Source organism: Ammodytes marinus (assembly GCF_949987685.1).
Source record: "Ammodytes marinus genome assembly, chromosome: 7".
Lineage (NCBI taxonomy): Eukaryota > Metazoa > Chordata > Actinopteri > Uranoscopiformes > Ammodytidae > Ammodytes > Ammodytes marinus.
In genome coordinates this window covers 8490640-8511760 of record NC_137211.1, presented here as the reverse complement: position 1 = coordinate 8511760, position 21121 = coordinate 8490640, and the positions used below count along the sequence as shown (strand labels likewise).

General features: G+C 42.6%; 1 protein-coding gene across 1 annotated transcript in view; it reads left to right on the top strand.

Annotated features, from left to right (window-relative positions):
- Positions 1 to 21121, top strand: part of kazna (kazrin, periplakin interacting protein a) — a gene marked incomplete at both ends in the record, with an annotated part of 159224 nt that overhangs the window by 134502 nt on the left and 3601 nt on the right. The window contains 6 exons of the mRNA XM_080030636.1: positions 10803 to 10939; positions 11327 to 11497; positions 13180 to 13369; positions 14429 to 14565; positions 14989 to 15112; positions 20847 to 21055. Of these exons, the coding sequence (XP_079886762.1) occupies positions 10803 to 10939; positions 11327 to 11497; positions 13180 to 13369; positions 14429 to 14565; positions 14989 to 15112; positions 20847 to 21055 (968 nt within the window). The remainder of the gene's footprint in view (positions 1 to 10802; positions 10940 to 11326; positions 11498 to 13179; positions 13370 to 14428; positions 14566 to 14988; positions 15113 to 20846; positions 21056 to 21121) is intronic.

The window sequence follows — 21121 nt, the reverse complement described above, 5'->3', positions numbered from 1 at the left end:
GAACGGACCGGGTCTGTGTACAACAGAGCTTCAAATAAATACTTATCTCGTCTTCAGCTGGATGATTGGCTGTCTGAACAGGCTGCACACACACACACACACACACACACACACAAACACACACACACACACACACACACACACACACACACACACACACACACACACACACACACACACACACACACACACACACACACACACATTCATTTGTATGACTCAGGCCTGTTAATGAAGGCCAAAGCCTACAAGCCCAGCAGGCACTGACAGCAATCAGTGGCTCATGAAAGCTTTATAAAGGGAGACTTTGGTTGGCTTACGGTGTCCAGAAACCCTAAGCAGGGTGGATCTGGTCCGCAATTAAAAACTGGGGTGTGTGGGAGGACAACAGGAAATTGGCTGTTGTCGTATCAGAGATTGGTTCTGTTGGTTGCCTTCAGAGAGGTGGATTGAAGCGGCCGTGGTCTCGAGTTCGGGAGACATTCCTGTTGCTACTTGTAATTGTTTTCACTATATTTGACCCGTTTTATATGAGCAATAGAGCAGACCTTGAGGTTAAAGTAGACCGTTTGGCCAGAGAGTGACCCGTGAAAAAAAAGCACATATTTGCATTCAGTGGTGAACGCTGCAAGATATCTGAATTATTTATATTTTCTATTCTTATTTTCCACATGACCTGGTCTGCGCAAGAGTTGGCAGTTCCCAGCTATTTTTCAGTCCGGTGTTGCCACAATCCTTCTTCATTCACTCTGCACTAGTGGGGCCTGCTTGGACTCCAAATAAACTCTTTTTGAAGACCGCTATGAAAGGCCAACAACAGTGTAAGCTCGTACTTTGCTCGTTGGCATGCGGCAGCCAGTGAATTCTGGCTTTGTCCCCAGAAATATTTACAGTGATTTACAAGCAGAAAGTGTCATTCCATTTTGTGTAATTGTCTTGTTTGTGTGGCTTCTCCAGCTGCTTCCATCAGCAAGCATTATGTGCTGTGATGCAGACCATGGCCATGGAACTGGACAGTACTGGGGATAATTACAGAGTGTAATTTATTATTTATTTCTATGACAGCATGCGGATTGATATTCAGACAGCGTTAAAGTAAAATAAACAAAAAAAACAAGAGACAATTATTTTGTGTAGGGGAAGGTGGGGTGATTTGTGCAACTTTTTACTCAAAGTGATTTTAAAGTCAGGCCTTGACAGTTATGTCTCCAACTCAAATATGTACATATATTTCAGGATGTTGTGCATCCCTGGCAATAAAAACTTTGGATCTGGAATAAACTGTTTAAGAAATATAGCTTTCGGAAAAAAAGTTGTCTTGTCGCACAAATCACCCCACGTAGTGGGGTGATTTGTGCGTCATTGTGTCACAATGACAAAGTCACCATCATCATCTTTCTGGCCATCTGAACTCTCATCAGTGGTGTCGTTAAGTGGAATTGAGATGTCACCCTCTTCTGAGCTACTGTAGACAATCACTTTCTTTTGGTGACCAGCGTATACAGCCATGCCACTGGCACAACTCTCAGAAATGTACTTTGCACTAGTTGCTCCGTGCTTGTGGAACCAACTGCCACCTGACAAATGTGATTCCCCCTACATTTCTGCCTTTAAATCAAGGCTCAAAACCCATATGTACACCCTGGTGTTTCCTCCCCATTAACCTCTGCACTACTTACTTACCTCTGCACTACTATCTGTGTTTATGTGGATGTATGGGCTTTACGTCTTTTATTTTGGTTATTGTTATTTTACCTTCATTGTTTACCTACTGAATGCACTATGTACAGCACTTTGGACAGTGCAAACTGTCATAAATGTGCTTTTATAAATACATTTTACTTACTTACTTACTTATAACTCACCCAGGCCCTTGCGCACAAATCACCCCATCCCCAGAATTTTGGATAATAGGCATGATGCAGCAATTTAGGGTTGACATTGTGCTAACTATATAGACTCAAAGTATAGCATACCAAAGCACTAAAACATGTGTCAAATGTTTTCAAACGTGTCTATAATTGTTCAGACACAATAATCAAAAAACCTTGATCATGGAAATTTTACTTTGAAAGGCAAAACACAGTTTTTTGAGCTTAAATGTGCTTATATCTTATTCCTTGTGTCTCCCTTCTTTACAGGATGAGTCAAATGGATGGCTCTTCTTAAATATGTGGTCACATTTCCAATTTCTTCCACGGTTTTCTAGAAACAAGGGGTTTTGCAACTTCCAAAATGCACAAATCACCCCACCTTCCCCTATATTATTAATATGTTGATGAGCTTTCACAGGCAAGCCAGCCACGAGTGACAATGAAGAGAAAATGAAATAGATAATTAGGCAATAACCAAATGTTTCATGCAAAGCAAACAATCAGCAATTAAAGACATTTAAGGTAAATGTAAGGGAGCAGAACATATGAAATACTAACAAGCTGTTATGATTCAATGTGAGCCAGATACATAAAGACAGTTCAAACAGTTTTCAGCATGTTTCTGGGATAGAACACGTCATAACTGTGACTGATAAATGGCGGTAAACATCCCCCAGACTTCCCACATCCGCCCACATCTAAAGGTTAGAAGTGTTTGTACCTGTTACAGATGGCCACTCTGGAGGGAAGGGCGAAAAGCCTGCTGTCTTACTGGGAGGCGAGGCAGAATGAATTGTACAAATGGGGATTACAGCACACACTTTCACTTTCCTCTATGGCTTTTATGGTACTGACTGCAGTTGTACACAAGTAAAGGAAGCACTGCTGTTTATCATTTTTCAACCGGCATTAAAACCAACAACTTTTATATCTTATTTACTAGTTATTTTGATTTGTTTATCAAATAAATTGTTCCGCCGCAATTGCATATTGCAATATTATATATTATAAAATTCACTGTGTTTTCAAATGTTTTGCATTACATTGTGGTAGCATATCTATATTGCATAGCCTTAGATTCCATCCACAGACAGGGTTGTATTCGTAGTATAAGGTAAGGTTGAATGTCGATTTTTTTAATGGTGGGCTTGTTCACATCAGGACCACATCAGGTGTCTTTCCTTACCCAATTGAATTCCAATGTGTGTTCATATTCTAGATCAGTTCTAAAGAATCATATACTGTACATGGTGATGTATATTTCTAAAGCCCTTAAAGGTGCTGTAAGAAGAATGGTTCTTTTAGCTAACTTCCTGTCAGTGAGTGCAGTTAGCAGTCCCCTTCCTCGTCCCTACGTCACCACATTAATGCACTGAGGTCTTCAAGCAGCGAGTTATCTAGCATCATCTCAGATCCATAAGTGTGATAAAACAACATGATAAAAACAATCAAAACAGACATTGGGAAGGATTTTTACCTGCTCCGCCATAGTAGGTGCATAAACATTCACTCATCTGTCGCTCTGCGGGTGCACCGGCAGTGAGACGGGTGCCGGTTTGTAGCGTTCTCTCATCTTATTGGATACCACTTTCGGGATCTCCGAAAAATGTAATTTGCCGATTACATGCAGAGCGGTTGACTGAGAGATCGGAGGTATGAAACGCGCACACTATATAAGTGATCACTGAATGAATATAGAACGATTTAACACGTATATTAACATAAATGTATCGCTCACTTCACCTTTAATATCCTTAGTTTGGTTACCTATTGTGCTTCAAGGGTTTCTAATACATTTAATATACTCATTACTTGTTGGAGTTGCAGCTTGTTTGCTTTGATCGTGGCTCATGATGGAAGAAAACAAAACAAAAGCATGGGCCAAATGTTCTTGCGAATACCTCATTAACTACCGCAATTTCCGTATGCTGCCAGTTGACTGAAGGAGGGATGTTGACTCTATTTGATTTCCCACAGTTTACACAGAGCTGGCATATTGTGAACGTCTCTCCAGATGCTATGGGCAAAGTATTTTCCTAGAGGAATGAGAGCAATGTTTGGAGAACTTAAGCGCCCGTTTTCTTCTTCTTTTTTCATTCTTTTTTTTTCCATTAAAGTGCTACCAAGCATTATTGTGAAGCAGAGTGGCTTTCTGTGTTGTTGTTCCTGTCTTATTTATTTTCCCGCGGTTCTGCTTTTAGGTGTAAAGGCAAACAAAAAGAAGAAAAAGGCAGGAGTGATGAAGTATTGTGTGTGTGAAGTTGAACCGTATGAATCATCCCCTCCTTTGCTCTCTGCCACTCTAGATAATACCTGTTTACTTTGGGGAAGGGTTCACAGAAACCGCGTTGCCGCTCTTGACTCGGTTCAGACAGGGTTGTGGCTAAATTACATGCAGATTTTCTCTTGCTGCCAATGAATACCAAGTGGAGAACGCAGAGGAGGAAACTACCTTTCAATCTTTTTTTCTCTTTTTCCCTATGAGCATTGAGTCAACCAAACACCCACCTTGAATAGGTATACGATTGCACTCACCCAGGTATGTCTAGGTCGCGCTGTTCACGTAGTACAGGGAGATGCACAAAGTTTTGGGTTGGCTATAAACCTTAGACATGAGTTTCTCACCAGGCAGTTTTAGCATAGCAGCATAACGAGTTATTCATTATTTCACCCAACTATAGTCTCCTCCTGTGTCTCCCCCACTGCCTTTGTTCGGTGTGATGCCCTCACCGTTTCAATGTTAAGGCCTCAGCTCACTCCCACTGTATGCCAGGCATTAGCCAGAGAGCTGTATAATTGTAATCGTGGGTAATTGCCGACCTCTAACGATTGCATGTTTTTCTTATGACGCTATATGCTCTCTGCTTTGCTGCTTTGAGTCATTTTTTCCCACAAATCACAATGAAGTGAAGTTAGCGATGTCCAAACCCTAAAGCGAAGGTAAAGGGAGAGAAATAAACCACAACACATTTGGAACGTTCAGTGTGTTTTTTTTTTAGTTTAGCCAATTTATGTTGATACTTTCTTCTCATCAAGGTTGTGTTTAATGAATTTTCAAAGTATAACTGGCCCTCTCTCCGCTGTTTTTTTAATGAGCTATTTGCGCTTTGGCTAATTACTGTCACTGAGAGACTCCCAGTCAATCCACAGCTCAAATAAAAAGCAACAGACGGCTACGTATCATCAAAGCACAGTCTGCCTGCTCTGCTTAGTGTCATTTAACACAACACCCTGCTCAGAAAGCAGTCCTGTCCTTGACTGCAAGGCCTCTTCCTTCACTAGGTGTTGAAAACAAACACACACACACACACACACACACACACACACACACACACACACACACACACACACATTGGTGCTTCTAAATCTTGTAAGGCTAATAAACTAATAACATTAAAGTAATTGCTGCAGCTTTAGGGGATTTTTTTTTAAAGGAAAATAAGGCTTTAAAACAGAAACAAACCAAGAAATCAGGGATAATCATTGCCTGGTGTGTTTGCAAGATTTTTCACCCTCAACACTGGCAGCAGCTTCTTCATAACAGTTAATGAGGATGATGATTTTCTATTAAATGTGGCCCTCTCTTGTATGGTCTCCAGTGAGCACATGTGTTTGGATCACAGTGGCCCCTAGTGGCAAGCAAATGTACCTCAGTTAGACAGAAGGATATTCCACCACTTTTATCAGCGTCTACGTCGTCGCAGCTGATTTACTCTTTGCACTCGCCCTTTACAGTGGTGTGACACGGCTTGAACTCCAGCAATTAGGCTCAGCCTTTTACAGCGCCGGTTAATTACGCTTTGATGTAGTTAAGACACAGAGGTGAGTAATGAGGTGCTGTTATGGGATCAAAGCATGATTCTCCCCTTGATTCCCTGATGTGTCAGATCTGCTGTTTAAATAGCGTGTACAGGGTTGTGTGTGTGTGTGTGTGCGTGTGCGTGTGTGTGTGTGTGTGTGTGTGTGAGAGAGTGTGGTCACAGGCGCACACACACGCACACACACACACCCTCAGATCACCTATTAGTGGGCCATGTTTGATCTATTTTTAATGGCTCATGGGGTGTCAAAAGAGTCAAATGTCAAATCTGATCCCCGTAGATTCATGATAAAAAATAAATTAACTTCTAATGAACGTGTTTGAATACCATTAGGACGAAAAGAGAATTCCGAAACAGAAATGACCTGCTCTACAGTGAGGACTGCTAAATAGTAGCACAGCATCTCTATATCAACCTCATACTTAAACCAATGAGTTAGTTTTTTACTGTGGAAGTGAGGAGGTGCAGCTCACTCACTCCACTGGCTCTGAAGGCTCCTACTTCATTATACAGCTGGCAGATTTAACAATCCCACACCGTGAACACTGGACTCAGTCCAATGAGCCGATGTCTCTTTTGTTCTCTCTCGCCGAATAATTATGATAAGAGTCGACTGAAAGCCCGTCCCTCCTCTTCAGCTCCGAAGTTATACGTGGAGTGGTGTCAGTGTGGAGTGGTTCCATTCATTAATGTGGAGAGCATCATTTTGTGAGGGGGGTGTTGATAAGCAAGTCCATCCTCGTGATTCTGTTGTCCGGCGTGCCAGGCAGGTAAAATGAACTTGCATATGGATATGGTCTTTTATTAAATTAATTGAAATGCCTTGAATTTGAATATGCCCCAGACCATACTTCTTCAAAGCCCACTGCCTCGTTGCCATTGTCTCTTGTCTCTTTATTCAGCCATGTAGAAATCCATGTTATTTAGCTGAAATCATGGTTGGGATCTTGTTATATTTTTTTGTACCATCATAGATTGGAACACTCCAGATAATAAGGGTTGTTATTTAACCAGAGAATAGCAGCGAGTGGGTTGTAATAAAGCGCGTAACCACAGTGGTGATCGGTAGATAGCGAGATTTGCAGAGGTTGATTTTCTTTCTTTACAACAAAGGATCATCATGGAGCTGAAAGACGTCTGACAATTACGCAATTACGAGTCTTTTGGTCTCATGTTATAGGCTATGGCTATATATTATTCACATCGTGTTTGCCAAAAATCTGTCCTTTGAGTATCCAGCTGTGATCCCCCTGTAGGCTTTAAAGGTCGCTGTACAAAGTTTTGTAGTGTGCTTTTTCACAAATAACAACAACAACAACAACAGCTCTGGTCAGCTTGAATTCCCTGTTGCTTTAAAAAGAGATTCCCGTGGTGACATGTTTTCACAGAAGTAAACAGAAAAAGGTATCAAGATGTTAGAGAAGGAATTTCTCCTCCTGCAGTTTAATCCACTCCTCTGCTTTCCACACATGTTCAGGGAGCAGAGAGGGCACAACCGCAAAACAGTGACTGGAACATATCCTCATTCCTCACCACTTACAGTGACTAAAGAGGAAACGGAACAACAAATAATACAAAAATCAGACAAATATTCAACATAAATATGACTTATTAAAAAAAATGAATTAAAGTATACATCTGCTCATAATGGTAAGCAGCTCACCATCTTCCCTCGTTGCCAATCTCTTCCCATCCTATTGGTACGTTTCTAATATCTGTATACTAAATAGGAATCTGGAGCTAGCAACCGATAGCATAGCACTGCAAGCAGGGAAAGTGGAGAGAAAAAGCTATATCTTGCTGTGTATGAAGTTATAAAAAAACATCTGCCTACCACCACCAGCTCTAAAGATCACTAGTTTACAGCACGTCTTGCTTTTTTTTTACAGTGATTATGCACAAGAATCGGCTACAGTCACTTCCAGGAGTTATGATGTTACTGTGAGGTAGCCAGCCAATAAATGTGTTAAGAGTGCTTCCAATGTTCTCTACCAAACTAAACTAAACAAGCTATGCTGTCTTTCTCCAGCTTCATATTTATCATACAGACATGACAGTGTGGTATCAAGCTTTTCATCTGGCTCTCGGAAAAGAGAGCAGATTAACATATATTCCAAAATGTCAAGCTATTCCTCCTACTACTAACTTATTTCATAAAAGAGTAGTGTTCCTGTTCAGTATAGTTAAAGAGTTGGCGCGCTCATCCCGGGCATTCTAAGCTCTCCAGTTGGCAAAGCATCATAGCCAGCAGACTACTTTGGGTAGTACAGAAGTATAGATGTTCAGATTAAGCTCCTTAAAAGCACAAGGGCTTTGGCAAAGCAGAGCCTACCAAAAGGCAGGTGTTCTTGTGTTTTTCAACATTTGGTAGGATCAGTGGCTGGACTTTGGATGGTGAATGTTTGTTTAACGTGAGTCCTGACCCTCTCTTTTTTCTGTTGACACGAAGCAGCTTTTAGTATCTGAATTTGCATAAAGGGCACATACCATTAAGCACAAGGACTACCACCACTCATTCCTCTTTTAGACACACCGAGCAAAACTAGATATAATGGGAAAAGGAAACAACTACACATAGGCCTAATATATTCCCACAATGCACAGTAAGAAAAAAAAAGATATTTCGAAAGATTTCATCCCTCAATGAAAAAACTATTAAACCGGCGCCTCTTGAATTGCCTCCTCACCATGTCTTTCTCTTTCTCCTCCTCCACTTCAACACACATTAGCTTCATCTCTGTATGCTTCCCAGGTGCTTCGCTCTTGTTTCATCCGGTAATATTTCTTTGGGGGCTTGGGCATAACCACAAAGTACAGTATTATACTAGTCATTTAAAATGGCTTTCAGCAGATGGAGACATTCTAGTGCTTCCACATCTCACCCAAGATAACAGCGGAAAGAGAGAGAGAGGAAAAATGAGAAGGAGAGACATCTTTCTTCATTAAAACTGTTCATACAGAGGTTAGAAATGCTAAGTAACAGCGCTTAAAAAGATTTGTAAATGTAAATAGCCCCCTTTCCTTTTTTTCTTTTTTACTGAGTCACAGTGAGTTCTTTCTTGTATCAGACACCAGGAGGGTTGATGTTGCCAAACGCTCACAGGTGCAGGATGTGAGGCAGCGGCAGCAGGCAGCAGAAGCATTTCTTTGGCTCATCTCAAAGACGGCTTTGATTTCCCTTACCCAGGCAGGTGCTGGGAGGTTTCCTGTTTCTCTTAGCCAATGAGGGACCTTTCTTGTTCTTTCGTTCGCTGGCTAGTTTGGCTTGAGTATCCATTTTTTTCTTCTTTTTTGCGCTCTGGGATTCCACCGCTAAATAATGGCTGAAAGGGAGACGTATGAAAGGGTGACAGGAGAAAAATGAAGAAGAGGAAACGAGAGGAGTAGAGGGGGGGAGAAGAGGGTCTGTCCTTGTAAACTTCACTTCCATTCCGCTTGCCTGAGCAATGCACCCCAGACGCAACTTGTGAATGTCAAGCAATTAACCAGGCTCGGATATAAGTTAATTAATGACACACAGCTGGCTCAGAGGGGGAAGAATGAGGGGAGAGAAAGAAAGGTGAACATGTGATGATAATACGCTTCAAGACGGGAAACTGTTAGAGATAGTATTAAAGCTAGAGTGCGTAACTTTTTCATATGAATGAATTGCATTGAAGCCAACGACAAACGGGTTAACACGAACTTGATGAAGTGTATCACAGCTCCACAAACTCTATTTGTATTTTCAGTATTGCAGCATTTACAAACTACTAGTGTCACCCCCGGACACTGGCGCAGGAGCTCTGAATAATTCCAAAGAAATGTACAGTAGAAGGTTAAAAAAATCCATGCACGATCATCGAAAGGCTTACCTCATGTTGATGCGCCGATAGTGTTGTTGTAATTATTCAGAATTCCTTATGGGGCAACAGAAGTTACGCACTATAGCTTTTCTATATCCAACAGTTATAGCATAGTCGCTGTGCTTCAAAGCAATATATGTCAGAGTGACAAAGGTGGAGGAGAGACACAGCGAGAATACATAACATGTAAATAAAGCATATGTTTATGCAGTTTGGAGAGATAGCTGGAGGGAAACTCTGCTTTAAGCAAGCATATGTTTGGAAGACAGCTTTGCTTGAAGAGAGAGGGAGAGAGAGAAAGAGAGTGAAAATCAAAAGAAAGCAAGAGAGTAGGCAGATGCAGAGGAGAAAAAAAATATGTTGTCTTTGAGAAAATTAGAGCTTCTGTGAATAACTACGCTGAACTACGGTTTATCGCGATGTGTGGGTGAGGTGCCAGGGGATTAGAGAGAGTGTGTGGTGGGGAGATAGATGGAAAAAAGAGAGAGAGAGAGCCAGCCCTTCACCAAATCAGCAGCAAAGAGGAGAGTGACAGGGAGGGTTAACCCCTTTATCAACACATACACACACCACATTAGAGCAGCAGCAGGTTTGTTTAATGTTCTTACTTAAAGCGTTTCGTATCTGAAAGCGCTTAATTAAAAAAAAAGCGCATCCTCATGAAGAAACTGTGACTACATGGGCTTGTGGACAACACATACTGACTTTAAAAAAAAAAGCAATGCTGCTGCACATGAATCACATCACAGTATTAGGCCAACACTAGTTCTGTATACCAATTACCCCTTGTCTTTACATTCCGTGCAGTAAATATGTCTTTATGCGACAGCTTTGGGAAAAAAACATTGTTTTAAGGTAAAGGCTCAGCCATTGTCATGAATTAATTTCTCACACTAAAACCACCCCCTTAATAACCTGTGGGCGGCTGCATTTATCATTGTGCTTTATTGGCTCAGTGGGAACAGACACACAAAACATGTTTATCTTTCTCTATATTGTGCTGTTAAAAACTCTGCTCTAAACACAATGGTACTATTCTTACAAGGTGACCACCAGCAACAATAAGTCACGTAAGCCATTGTCATTTTCTCCTTTACGTGTAAAGATGTTTTTTCAGCACACCACTGTTGCCGGCATTACATGCACACAGTCGCTTCACTGCAAAACCTTATGTTGCTGGGTATCTGATGCTAACTTAATGACACCTCTCTCTTTCTCTCTCTCTCAATCTCTCTCTGTCTCTCTCTCTGTCTCTCCCTCAGCCATGAAGTCGGACCGAAAGCGTCTGAAGGCAGAGAAAGCCGACCTGGTCAACCAGATGCAGCAGCTTTACGCCACCCTGGAGAGCCGGGAGGAGCAGCTCCGCGACTTCATACGCAACTATGAGCAGCACAGAAAAGTATGAAGCCCGGCCGGGTGCACAGACCATAGAACAGTTACACACAAAATGCATGCATGGAGTTATACATGGAGATTCTATATGAGATTTCAGGGAAAGCAAAGAAGTTTAAACAAATTTGCCAGCTTTTCATTGGCTATATCATAGTACTGAAGGGACCTACTTGACAGCTCTCAAATAACTTTTATTTTCAGTTTGACATTTGACATAGAAACCTGTATAGTTGGGTACGCCATGTTTGTTGTTTATTTTACTTTCTATCTTATTTTTGTATTCCTTTTTTCAGTGTGTTTTGATGTGTGTGTGTGTTCATAAAAAGCATGAAGATTTTGCTCCAGGACTGTTGCTATGTGAACCAATCCATCAGGATGTGTGTGTGTCCACCAGGAGAGCGAGGATGCGGTGAAGGCCCTGGCCAAAGAGAAGGACCTGCTGGAGAGAGAGAAGTGGGACCTGCGGCGGCAGACCAAGGAGGCCACGGAGCACACGGGCATGCTGCGCTCACAGCTAGACCTCAAGGACAACCGCATCAAGGAGCTGGAGGCTGAGCTGGCCATGGTAAAGACAGACGGAGAGACAGACAGACAGAGACAGACAGACAGACAGACAGACACAGACTAGAACTGACAGACTGGCAGGCCAAGAGACACAGAATCTCCCATGCTATAAATACATTTTTCATCTCTTTCTTTTGCTATTGCAATGTATTTCCTTTTCTCCATGTTTAATGTGCAATTCTGGTGTATTATGAAGTGGCCTGAAAAAAACCCGAAAAGTCAGCTCACCAAATGTATTAAAACTACTGGCATATAGGAAAAATAGCAAAAGAAAAAAATGACTAAATCACTTCTGTCTGTCACTTTACACTATTTTGGGTTATACTGCATAAATCAATCCACAAACTATTTTTTTTTAATGTACAGTATAGCCATTGTCTCCCCCAACTCCCCAGATGAGTAACTGTGTCAATCAGAGAATGGAGTTCCGGGTGTTTGAGCGGGTTCCGGAAAGGGACCTCTCTTCTTCTAGGGTCACAGCGGTAAGATTGAGGCCCCAGCTTTAAAAAAAGTCTTGACCTCTTTTCTCCCTCACGCTCCCCTCGAAAAAATGTCTCCTATACTTGTGGTGACCTAATTATGGTTTTGGGAAAAGCCCCTCCCTCCCTCAGCTGCACGTTTCTCACTAACCTCTTCAGCCGACCCCTGACTGATCCCAGTGATCCTAACATCAGCAATATACCATGGGTTCCCCCTCCCACTGTGATTGACAATGAATGTGTTTTCGGTCTAATTGAGCGGGGGAAAAATGCTTGGGTGGGGGGGGGGGATACATCAATTTTTCTGACAACTAATGATTACACCAGAGGTTTTGTGATTGTGTTGTGTTTTTGCATGTCAAAGACTGTGATTTCTAATGGTTTGACCGCTGGTAGTTAGTACATGATTGCAATGAGGTTGATTGTGTGCCCCTGTTGATTTGCAGCCTGCCGCCGCTTGGCATGATGATGATAAGATTGGCACCATCACAAAGATTTATAAGCATTTGTAAAACACCCACATGTCAGGAAAACAGGCACACAAACTTTTGACGGACAGAAAAAACACACACACACACACACACACACACACACACAAACGCATTCCCCCAGGCTCCAGCAGCTCATTGTTGTTCCTGCTAAAAGGTGGGGAATTGTGCTTTTTGTGACAAGGCTCTCTACAGAGCAAATGTGTTCAGCAAACTTATAGAAAAGAGTCATTATTTTCAGTTTCTCCATTTTTACACTCAACCAATTTCCCCAACTTCCACCCGCAGAAAAGGAAGCAAACAATGAATAAAGATTCTCTCTCTCTCTCACTCTCTTTCTCTCTCTCTCTCTCCCGCTCTCTTTCTCTCTCTCCCTCTTTCTCCACACTCTCCGGAGTGGTAATAAGAGAATTCACACAACAAAAGACGAACATGAATACAGCTGCATTTTTCATGAGGCAACAACCACATGAGGAGCTCAGGGGGGAAAAAAACTCAAATGTCGGCATTCACTCAAATGGGATCCTGGAGAATAGCTGAACATGTGCGCATACATGTGGTGTGTGCAGAAATACAAAGCGCAATGGAAGAAAAACACACAAATACAAATCATAAAACACACAAACAAAAAATTCAAAAACTTTCCCCCAGGATTATTCATTGTTGTAAGTTTGCTTTCTGTCTAACTGCCTTGGTGTGTTTTTAACCCTCATCAGGCCAAACAGTCACTCTCCACGCTGACCAAGGACGTGCCCAAGCGTCACTCTCTGGCCATGCCCGCGGAAACGCTCGTCAACGGCAACAACCAGGAGTGGGTGATGCATGCCGACCTTCCCTTGACTGCTGCCATCAGACAGAGTCAGCAGACCCTCTATGTGCACACGGGACATCCCACCGACAGACAGGGTAGGCCCTCATGAGCATCCCCCCCTCATCCCATACATGAACTTATGGACGCACACAAAGTCTTTTTTTTAACCGTCATCCACCCTTTGCATGCCCACCTTCACTGTCCCCGTCGGCTCCGTGCGACCACCACCGTCGGCCGCTGATGATGCTCCGATCGTGACATTTCATGCGCTTCGTGTAGCAGTTTGAGTGAACCAAATGTTTTGCTTTTTACAGCTTCCATTTGCCTTCCGCTGCTTAGAAATGTTTCCACTGTAGTCGAGAATGGTGGAACCTGAGAATCAGTACTGTTTCACAACACTAACATTAACTCACTTGTGCAGACATACGCCGTGGAAGAGGAAACAGCTTTATCTGAAACTACATACAGTATGTGACAGCTCGCCCTACAGGCAGACATTGGCGGCTGAATTTAATGTGCAGCTTTCCCTTGCCAAGCTCAGCCGCTTTTGACTTTTGTTACCCCTTAGGCCTTTCTTTTTCTTGTGTTGCAATGCAGCAATGGCTCCTGCTGACTTAAAACAGCCAGTTTCTTTTATTTATTATTTAAGTAAAAAGTTCCCACTCTAAATAGCCTCACTTCCACCAGGGCAGGAGTCCACTCTCAATCCTCCCAGAGCTTGTTTTAAAGGGCAGCTGTAGGTTCAAACGGGTTGCTGCCTAATTGGGGACATCAGGAGGAAGAGGCAGACAAGGACAAGAAAAAAGACAGGAAGACGTGTGAACAGTCACGGACCCCCAAATTGCTATGCAATTGGTTGTACTGTATAAGTCTCACTGAAACACACACACACACACACACACACACACACACACTCTAAACCTCTTTGAAGCTGTTTTCACTGTTGCTTAGCAACTGCAGATGATTGCAAATAGTTTCAGGCTTTCTGGACAGGGACTTTTTTGAATATTGTTTATTTAAGGGTGTCGTGCTGATAACAATCCAACTGTCCCTGTTCACACATTAGGTCCAAAGACACACACACACTCACACAAACACACACCCCCCTTAAGAAAAACAAGCCTCTTCTCTTTTCCCCCCTGGTTCCTGTTTAGTGGCTGCTGTGCGGGTGAGCCCGTGCCACTCGCGTCAGCCCTCCATCATCTCCGACGCCTCAGCCTTGGAGGGAGACCGCTCATCCACACCCAGTGACATCAACTCACCACGCCATCGGACTCACTCCCTCTGCAATGTAAGAGCCACAGCACCCTCCTCCCCAAGCAGTCATCACCGCCAACCACCCTCGTAGTAAATGCAGATTGTTCCTGGTCGCTATCGTTTCCTTTCCGCCATCATTCTGGCTGAGTTCATGTTTGCCTTGCACAGTCTATAGTGTACTCTCACTCTGCAGCTGTGACTTGTATATTAGTTTCGAGCAGTTGTGGTTGTCTAATAAGTGCACGTCTGGCAGCATGCCGAGTCCCACTGCCGCTCTGTGTTGTGATCTTTACCCCATTCCCTGTCCCTATCGCCAGCTATATGCACTCTATTGCGTCTCTCTGCTCCTTTGCCCATCTTTTCATCATCCTGTTCTTCCCTCTCTTCCTCTCTTTCTCTCTCTCTTTCTCTCTCTCTCTCTCTCTCTCTCTCTCTCTCTCTCTCTCTCTCTCTTCAGTCCCTAGAAGATCTGGAGGAGGCGAAGCGTAAGAAGAAGAAAGAGAAGATGGGGCTGGGCTCTCTGTCGCGCGTCTTCGCCCGCGGAAAGCAGCGCAAATCCCTCGACCCCGGTTTGTTTGATGGTACTTCAACACCTGATTATTACATAGAGGAAGACGCAGACTGGTAAAGCACACATCTCCCAAAACGAAAAACCACCTGGAGATCCTTTATAGCAAATGTATCAGAGGACAGCACTGTGTTGAGGCGCGTGTGCGAGAAGGATTGGTGTGTGTGTGTTTGACGTGAGTGTGTACAGATATGGTAAAGTGTGTGCCCTGTGCGGTCTCACGTGCACGCATACTCAGGTGTGTATGTGTGTGTGTGAGAGTGTGTGTGTGCCATCCACGGTCAGAGGCCAATGTCGGAAGTCGGAGTGGCGTCTTGCTTGGCTGAAGTGTAAACCTTAACGGGCAAATTGCACCTGTATGTATGTACAGTCCTGTAAATAGAGTGGACAGTGTGACACCAAGGCGACCCAAGTGGATATGTTCTATTGTATCTGCCCCTCCAAAAAACGGCTGTGTTATTGGATCTTTTAATTGTTCTTTGAATTTTGACTTTTTGTTTTCACTCAACTGGAAACTTGAAGGACTGCTGTACTTGTAAATAACAACAGTTGATGTGCACTTTGTGCGTGTAAATGTCTCCTTGTCCCGAATGCCTTTTGTTGTTTTTGACATGTACCCCCCCCCCCCTCCCCTCACTCCCCTTTAACTCCTACTTGTTTATTGTCCTGCTTGGTCCAACACCCCCCCCCCCCCCCACCACCCCCCACTGCCATGACGAGAACAGTTTCCTGTCGGCAACATGCAGACTCCTCAAATCCACCTCTGAATTGGTTGTACGACGTGTCCCTCAGAAAATAACTGTGCACTCCTTTGCTGTTTGCACGTATGAGACTTCAAAGACTGTGCTAAACGAGGAATGAGCTTTTCTATGCAGAACAGTTTGTTCCACGGCCACATGAAGCCAAACAGGAAATGCAAGAAATGTGTTTTCTATCTGTCGAGATAGAAGGTACATGTGTGTGACATGCATGCACATAAGTCCCAGTCCCCTTAAATGCATGTTGAACAAAAACCCTATTTAACAGAAATGTCTTATTTTGACAAGGAGGTGTCTGTTTGAAAGAGCAAAACAAGAGAGAGGTCAGTTACTGATTTCATGATGTCTACTCATGATTTCCTCCATTTCAAATGAAGTTTTTACATTTTATTATTCAGAGATTTTCAGATATTCTGATTATTGTTCAAAAGCTTAACATCTCAAACACACTCAAACGTTTTAATCTGCACCTACTTATGCTAAACTACATTTGAAATATTAAAGGTCAGAAAAGTCAACAGTCACAATGAAAAAACAGCGCTAGAATAATGAAAGAATATTCTACATATTCATGAGGCTTTGTACTATTTCCTTGCTGTAGGATCTTAGCTATCAGTTCGTTAATGCTTAGAAAAGCTTGCAGTAGAATTATTTTGGGAAAAGTTAGTCTTAAAAAAAAGAAGCTATTATCACAAAATAAAGTGATAGCATAAACATCAATTGTAGTAACAGTAGATATTAGACTGATGGTCATTTTAACGAGAATATCATAGCGTAAATTTGGAGGCCTGAGCATTCAATGAACTGTTATAACAAGAACAAGTGCCAGGTGATTTGAGCAGGCTAATCTAACTGAAGCAAATGCACACCTTCCCCTATGACCCCCTTGAACTCACCACGAAAAAAAATATCCCAGATGCAGATTTCAGGCCCATGGCTGAAGAAAGCAATTAACTTTGTGCCAAAGGTTAATAGCATTTCTTCAAGCAAAAGAATGACTACTGACATTGGATTATTTTCATCCTTTCACTGGAAGCCGGAGTCTGCACTGCCATTCCCAGGAAATCTTTTCTCTCTCCCTGATATTAAGACTAACACACTGGGTATTTGTCCGTCTCATCTGAAACACTGTAGAGTCACAGATTACATTGGGCCGCCTGTATTTAACCCACGTGTGCTTGTCAAAAGAACGCACTTGTAAACAGTGAAGGGGGATTACCGTGTAACCCTTAGCTCAGCCTACATACACATGGATTCGTAGATATTTGATTTTAAGAGCTTAATCAGATAAGGTTATCTTATTCAAAGATAAGTCATCATGTATTAAAATGTATGTGTAAGAAGAAGAAGAACAGCTCAACCAGTTTATTTCATTAAACAAGTAATGAAATGTATGAAAATCTAGGCTATTTTTTATGATTTCATTTGAACCAACCTTTATGACCCTCTGCTGATAGGGCAAAAACATATCAAAAGAAAAACATTGTGTGCTTTTTATTTTTTGAGCCACCACGGTCTGCTTGTTTTTTTTCCCCCACAAATAACTTACTTTTTGTAAATGAGATAACATTGCAGAAATGGAAAAAATAATATTATTATTAAAGAGTTTTATTTAAGGTGAAAGATGTAGGCCTTGGTGGAGGACTTCTATTGTGAGGTCCTGAGATGTTTAGAAGTGGGCAGTAGCAAACCTTTTCAAAGGCATGGCAACACAATTACGCTCAAAAGATCTAAATGAGAAAAGTAAGATTATTTTAAAATAAAATAAATACCGTTTGAATTGCCTCGTGGCTGTCCTCTCTTTCCCTGTGTTAACGTTTGTGTGTGTATGTGTTCATTTCTTATTGGTATGGCTCTAATCCTAATTGCTCCCATTATGATGTGGGGCGGCGGGGGGGCTGCCATTTTTAACATATGTGTTAGCCTCTCTCAGCCCTGCAAGTCCATCTGTGATAGGACTGCATCCCTAAAGCTTCCAAATGGCCTCCTTTCCTCTCTATACCAATTTATTGTTTCACTCTGAAAAGCATTTCTTCCCTCTTCTTCTTTTGATATGGGACATTTTTTAAATCAGAAAATAAGAGAGAAGGGGAAAGGAAGCCATGTCAGGTCGCTGGAACAGAACTCATACGTATGTGTCAGCACATGGTGTCAATAATGTTCTGCTTTGGTTTGACCCCTGACCTCTAACACTGACCCCCCACCCCTCACCCTCCCACCTGTTCTCTGACTTCCATCGGACTCTCAACACAGTGAAGTGACCCAGGAAGTAATCGATTCGACTCGGTGAGACCAGTCCCAATTGCTTTAAATACACTTTTAGCTCTGCTGGGTTACAAGCTGTGGTTGTAGATGCCATCTAACTCTCTTATCAACATCACAGAATGACTATGGAACTTAGCACTTCTTCAAGTTGAATACAATTGTGAAACATCTTAAACCCATGGAGTGCTAGACTAGCCCTGTGTGTGTGTGTGTGTGTGTGTGTGTGTGTGTGTGTGTGTGTGTGTGTGTGTGTGTGTGTGTGTGTGTGTGTGTGTGTGTGTGTGTGTGTGTGTGTGTGTGTGTGTGTGTGTGTGTGTGTGTGTGTGTGTGTGTGCGTGCGTGCGTGTCCTACAAAATATCTGAAGTCTGGAACTGTCTATAAAATACTAATATTAGCTCAGTTCAGACTTCAGATTCTCACACTTTATATGTCTGTATATCTGGACAACAATGAACACTTGAATTCAGCAGTTAAAGGAACAGTTTTACATATTAGGAAACATTTGCTGGAAACAGACTGGCTGTAGTGGCATCAGTCTTCTCATCTTAACTCCCTTCAAGGACGCTAATAAGTGCATACTAGGTGCGGTGCGCTAGCTACAGCACTGGTTAGCCACAGTTGCTGCAACAATTGATCTCTTATAACAAATGTATTGTTTGCATCTGGGTCAACAACACTACCTGCTTCTCCGTTGTCCATCTTGAGCGTGAGATCTCATCAGAAACACTGCCGCGCTGTAGCAGTAAAATCCATCACATCACCTAAGGTCACTTTTAAGGATTGATTGCTTAAACAAAACAGTCTCCCATACGTGAAGTGTACACACTGCTATTCTCTCTGAACAAAAGGGTTAACAATCTGCCCGTGTTTACAAAACAAACTTAACACTCGTACCCTCTGTGTTGGATAGAAGGACAGAAAACTCTTCACAGTAATTCGACCACATAGCCGTTGGATGTTGGTCTGACCCGATCTGCTTTCAGTGTGTTTTAAAGAGGCATAAGAGGGTCAGCCCCACTACTGGAGGACCCAACTCTCAGGTCACAGAGAGTCCAGTGTCCCAGCGGTCTGGCCTTGGACTGGATGTCAGATAGTCAGTGAAGCAGAGTTCAATGTGACATGCCTCTCTGCGTGGTAAAAACCAGACCTTGTGTTTTTAATAGAAGTGCATTCCTGTACAAAGGTATACAAATGTATGTATTGAATTGCACTCAGGTGCACCTTGGGTTTATGCATTGCTCTTTAGGCACATAAAAACATCCGGCTTGAGATTACTTGCTGAAGTTGAGTTTAATAACGGTCTGTTTGTTTGGAACCCTACATTCATTCCATCAGCAATCTCTTTTCTGAGTAAACACACAGTGGTATAATAAAGCCTGCCAAAACACAGGGTTTCCATTTGCTATCTTTGCTGGAGAACAAGAAGACACAGAGAGACACAACCACAAAGAGAACCAGGGAACATGTGGATTTATTTTTTGGCCTGCGTAAAAAAGGATGGCAGCCCCAGGCAACAAAATGGATGTCTTGGCGAGTGTGAAGGTTCCAAACGTATGATAAAGGTTCTGTGGCCGTCCTTCATGACTGAACTCAACGGGTGGATGCTTTTGTCCAAGGCTCATTACCTTCCAAGGAGTCCTTACTATATGTGGCCCATGTACAGTCACTAGCTGAGCCATAGTACTGCTATATTCTGAGGACTGCACTGAGATAGGTGCAGTATTTGTGCTTATGTAAAGATTTTTCTGAAAGCGACTAGAGTAGTAGCAGGTGACTTTGACGAAATTGAAATCATTTTCATTATTCAATAGAAAGGTTGTAGCTGCACAGGCATTGTTTGTAGTTTGGGCATTATGTCTGTCTGCCACAACAACAACAATTCCCTTCTTAAAAGTTGAGGATCCTCTGTCTAAGGTGGGAAGTGTTGAGATCAGAACTGTGATCATTTGTTAAATATCAAAAAGCAATATATGATGTGATACCATCTGCTGGGCCCAAAAGTGGTACCAAGTTGCCACCCGCTGGTGAACGCAGTGAATTGGTTCTAAGTGAAACAAACTGCGTTGTTGGCCATTATTTTCTTGGCCCGATTCCTCCAGGTATAAAAGCCTTGAGAGAAATGTAAACATGAAACATTTGGCCCAACCTATTAACCTCACAGGTAAGAAATACACGGCTGAAGGGAATAAATTAAGCAGCATTTTAAGGATCAATGAGAGTTAACCAACAGTAGATAATGATAATGTGAAGCTGATTTCATGTCATTTTAATGCATCGATATCATATAACATTTTTACAAATTGCATGCTTTTTACTCCAATCAAACTGTTGCCGCAGGCTAATTTATACGGATGAGCCATGCTAATTCAACAGTCCATACAGCTGTCCATTTAATGGACTTCTTAAGTGAGGGGGCTTAGGTTTAAAACGCTGCAGCCTTGTTTACAGCATCACTGGCAAAACACTTGTGCTTGTTGTCGCGCAGCCAAAACCTATGGATGTCGTTAACAAGCTTGTTGTTTGCTTTGAAGAAATGACTCTCAGTCTTCTTATCATCCCACCCCCCACTGGGCTGATTTGATGTTAAACTAATTTGAATTGGTCGCAGTATGTTGGAATTAACATTTGTTTTCTCATTGCTCACTATATACCCACTCACTGCTATACACTCACACCCTCCTCAAACCACATCACCCATTATGTCCCCTCACTCACCCACCCAGACTCAGACAGCCTCTCCAGCCCCACACGCCTCAGCCTCAGCCTATCAGACGGCTCGGAGGACCAGCTGGACCGCTTGCAGCAGGTGGAGCTGGCCAGGAGCACACCCATGTCCCAGTGGAGGGCGGGCACTGTGCAGGCCTGGCTGGAGGTGGTCATGGCCATGCCCATGTACATCCGCACCTGCTCGGAAAATGTCAAGAGTGGAAAGGTAGGATACATACGTTGCATACATGGCACCATTTAGAATTTTACATACATTATTGTGCACAGTTGC